Source organism: Muscardinus avellanarius, assembly GCF_963383645.1.
Source record: "Muscardinus avellanarius genome assembly, chromosome: X".
Taxonomy (NCBI): domain Eukaryota; kingdom Metazoa; phylum Chordata; class Mammalia; order Rodentia; family Gliridae; genus Muscardinus; species Muscardinus avellanarius.
The window spans coordinates 17811474-17815555 of NC_137792.1; the positions used below are offsets into that span (position 1 = coordinate 17811474).

Below are 4082 nucleotides of genomic sequence, written 5' to 3' on the forward strand. Positions count from 1 at the left end.
GGCTGAGACAAGAGGACTGCAGGTTTTGCACCCAGTCTCAACAACTTAGTGAGACCCTGTTTCCAAATTAAAAACAGGTCTGTGGATGTAGCTCAGAGGTAGAATGTCCCTGAGTTCAATCCCCAGTACAAAAGAAAAAATCTGAGGTAACCTAGATGTGATGGCGCATGCCTGTCATCTCAAACACTGAAAGGCGGAGACAGATTCAAGGATAGCCCAGCAACATAGCAAGACCCTGTTTCTAAATGAAAATTTTTTAAAAAGTGCTGGGGGTGCAGCTCAGAGGCAGACTGCCCTTGAATTCAATCCCCAGCACCACACGGACATACACAAAAATCTGCTATAAATGTCTGGATTTCGAATAAAAAGAGTCAGATATAAAAATATAAAATAGTAAGCTAGGCGCAGTGGCACATGCCTATAATCCCAGTAAATGGGAGGCTAAGACAGACGGATCACAGATTCCAGGGCAGCGTGTGGTAACTTGGTGAGACTCTATTTCAAATGAAAAATATAAAAAGGGGTAGAGATGCTGCTCCCGGGTAGAATGCCCCTGGATTCAATTTCCAGTACCACAAACATGTGAAAAACACAGTAAAAGACAAATACAAAACACTTTCCACCCTTGTTTATAATTCTGCCTAGAAACCAAAGAACGCAGCAAAGATGAAGCAGCAGCACACGATCATCATCTCCACCCCGTCGTTTGACATTGTAAGAATTCATGAGGACACGTCAGAGAGCGATACGGATAGCGAAGAGAAGGAATTATTCGCCTGGTATCAAGACTTGTACATTGATCGCTTTCCACCTTGGTGATGCAGCTAATTGACAGAAAACCAGAGTTGCTTAGCGATCTGCTTGTCTGTCTTTCAATAAAGGGCAATCAAATAGAAGCAGGTCTGCAGTACGCTCGCTTAACCAAATGTATAACGTATTTGTAAGCCCTTTCGTATTAACATGAGCACAATTATTTTTCACTGACAGGATTTTAATCCAGATAAATTATTTCTATTAGACGCCTCCAAACTAGCAGCATATAGTTTTGCTCAAGGAACGATGAGTAAATTAGTCCCCGGAACTTTTATTCAATTTTGATTGTTTTCATTTAAAAACACATCTGAACAGACCATGCTTAGCATAAATATTAGAATTCACAAGATAAAAGGCTGCTCTTGCTTCAGCCTCCAGTGTCTTTTTTTAGTTGCGTGTTGTTTTTACAGAGCAGCTTGTGAATGGCCTATTCTGAATTATGATATAAATAATAATGGATTTGTTGCTACAGTAGGCATGACACAGCCTACCTAATCATTATTGAACATCGTAAGCACCTGGGGCAGAACATTGCGTCCACTTTAATGTCATCCTTTGGATATTTTTCAGGTAGAAAGACTGTTTGGAGTAATATTTATCAATTTCATTCTGAATTGATACATTTGCATTTTAATGCAGTGCAGATTATTGATTTATTCTGTGGTCCAGGCTATTGGAATATATCAAACTTTGCCGAGGCTGTGATAAAGTGGTTATTTATTGAACTTTAAAAATGCAGTTTTTGATTTTAACATTTAAAATGTGTAGGTTGATTGCTGATCTAGCTCAGGCGTGACAGCCTATAAAAGGACTTATCCTCTGCTAAAGTATTCTCTTTAATGATAAAGAATATAGAAGTAAATGTGATTATTCTTGTTATAATATATTTAGCATAAACATGCATCTCTACTAGTAATATAGCCTCATTCAATATCCAAAAAAAGAAGGATAATTGTCTGTTTTCAGAGCTTGTACTGGATACTGGTTGAATAGAAAAATGCCCATTTGTCCTCCTGAGTCACACATCTTATTCATTAATTTGCAGAGCAACCCCTCATCTGGTGTACTGCACGTCAGATTCAGTCCATGTAATAAATAACAACGCTAGGGAAGATTCAGGCAGCAAGATGAGGAGCAGGACAAAGGAAGGCACATTCCACATTTCAGGGAAACCATTTTTCATATTTCATTAGCCGTTGCTTCCTTCTCATCATAATACCTGCTAAAAGATCACAGGAAATTCTTTTAAAAGAATCACACATAGTCTCATCACCATAACAACTGCTTTCATTTGCTTCTACCTTTCTAATCTGTCTAAATGTTTTTCAGAACTGGGCGCAGTACTTGGAAGGCTGAGATAGGAGGATCGCAAGTTTGGGACCGGCCTCAACAAGTTGTGGGACTCTCATCAACCCAGTGAGACCCTGTTTCAAAAAATAACAAATAAGCTGGGCATGCTGACCCATGCTTATAATCCCAGTACTCGAGAGGCTGAGACAGGAGGATTGCAGATTCTCAGCCAACCTCAGCTATTTAGTGAGGTCCTCCATAACTTAGTGACACCCTATTTCAAAATAAAGAATAAAAATAGGGCTAGAGGTATGGCTTGGAGGAAGAATGCCCCTGGTTCAATCCCAAGTACCACAAATAAATAAATCCATGAATGAATGAATGAATGAATGAATGAATGAATGAATAAAAGGGCTGGGGTATAGCTCAAAGGTAGAATGTCTCTGGGTTCAATCTCCAGTATCAAAAAATAATAATAATAAATGTTTTTCACATGGCTAAAATCATAGGTAACATAGACTTAAGCTTTTCACAAAGATTATTTAAAAATAATTTTAATGGTCACATGAGAGTCTATTGGGTCAATAAAGCATAATTTACTTAGCTATACCCATGTCATTGGATATTTCTGTTTCTAATTTTTCATTACCATAGGGAATTAACACTAGGATAGATATTTTCACACACAGTCTTCTTTTGGTTTTCTGCTATTATCTATTTTTAAATTTATTTTTCTGTTATTTGTCTTTAACCTAATTACACTGTAATCATAGAACATGACTTGTATGATACTTGAGACTTGCTTTATAGCCAACCACATGGTCAGTTTTCAGAAAATCTTTTTTTTTTTTTTTTTTTTTTTTTGCGGTACTGGGGATTGAGCCCAGGGGCATTCTACTTCCGAGCTACCCCTGCCCTATTTTTTATTCTTTATTTTGAAACAGGGTCTCACTGAGTTGCAGAGGACCTCACTAAGTAGCTGAGGCTGTCCGCGAACCACGATCCTCCAGGTCTCAGCCTCCCAAATGCTGGGATTACAAGCGTGCGCCACCATGCCCAGCTTAAAATGAACCTCTTTGTTTTTGTGTGGTACTGGGGGTGGAACCCAGGGGCTTTTCTACCTCAGGGCTATACTTCCAGACCTATTTTATACTTGATTTGGAAACAGGGTCTCACTAAGTTGCTGAGAGCCTCACTTGGTAGTTGAGGCTGGCTTCGAACCTGTGCGATCCTCCTGTCTCAACCTCCCAAGCGCGGGGATTACAAGCGTGCGTCACCACGCCCGGCCAAAATGAACGTCTTGATAAGCTGATTACCTCTGGTATTTGTTATAGTGGCAGGAAACTGACTAACACATTCTGTGAATTTTGCTTTATGCTCTTTGGAGGTAACAGGTACATTTATAATTTCAGAATTAACATCTCTTCCTGGGGAATTGAATCAATTGTCATTATGTAGTTCCCTATCTTTATTCCTAATCAACATTTTTGCTTGAAGACTGTTACGGTTTGGGTTTGAAATGTCTCCCAAAGACTCATATCTGAGAGCATGTTCCCAGTGCAGCAAGGTTCCAAGGCCGGGCCTGGCTGGAGGAGGTGGGTCGCTGGGTACATGCTTTGGGGGACTTCGTGTATCTGGTCACCTCCTGTCCCTTTCTCTGCTTTCAGCAGTAAAGATGTGAGAGCACCATCCTACAGCCGTGCCCTGCCGCCAGAGTTTCTGCCTTAGAGCTGGATAACTGTGGACTGAACCTCCAAAACTATGAGCCCAAATAAGCCTTTCCTCCTCTAAGTTGTTCCTGTCAGGTATTTTGGTCAGAGTAATGAGAACAGCTGACTAAAACAAGCAACTATTTTGTCTAATATGAACAGAACTATTTTTTTCTGGTTAGGGTCTGCCTGGCATGTCCTTTTCCTTCTTTCTTTTTCTTTTTCTTTTTTTTTTTCTTTTCAGGTCTGGGGATGGAACCCAGGGGCATT

General features: G+C 39.9%; 1 protein-coding gene across 1 annotated transcript in view; it reads left to right on the forward strand.

Moving 5' to 3' along the window:
- LOC308278800 (uncharacterized protein CXorf58 homolog) overlaps nucleotides 1-3831 on the forward strand; it is a gene marked incomplete at both ends in the record, with an annotated part of 37647 nt that extends 33816 nt beyond the window's left edge. Inside the window, 2 exons of the mRNA XM_080718813.1 lie at nucleotides 646-815; nucleotides 3771-3831. Of these exons, the coding sequence (XP_080574939.1) occupies nucleotides 646-815; nucleotides 3771-3831 (231 nt within the window). The remainder of the gene's footprint in view (nucleotides 1-645; nucleotides 816-3770) is intronic.
- Nucleotides 3832-4082: the final 251 nt, after the last annotated feature.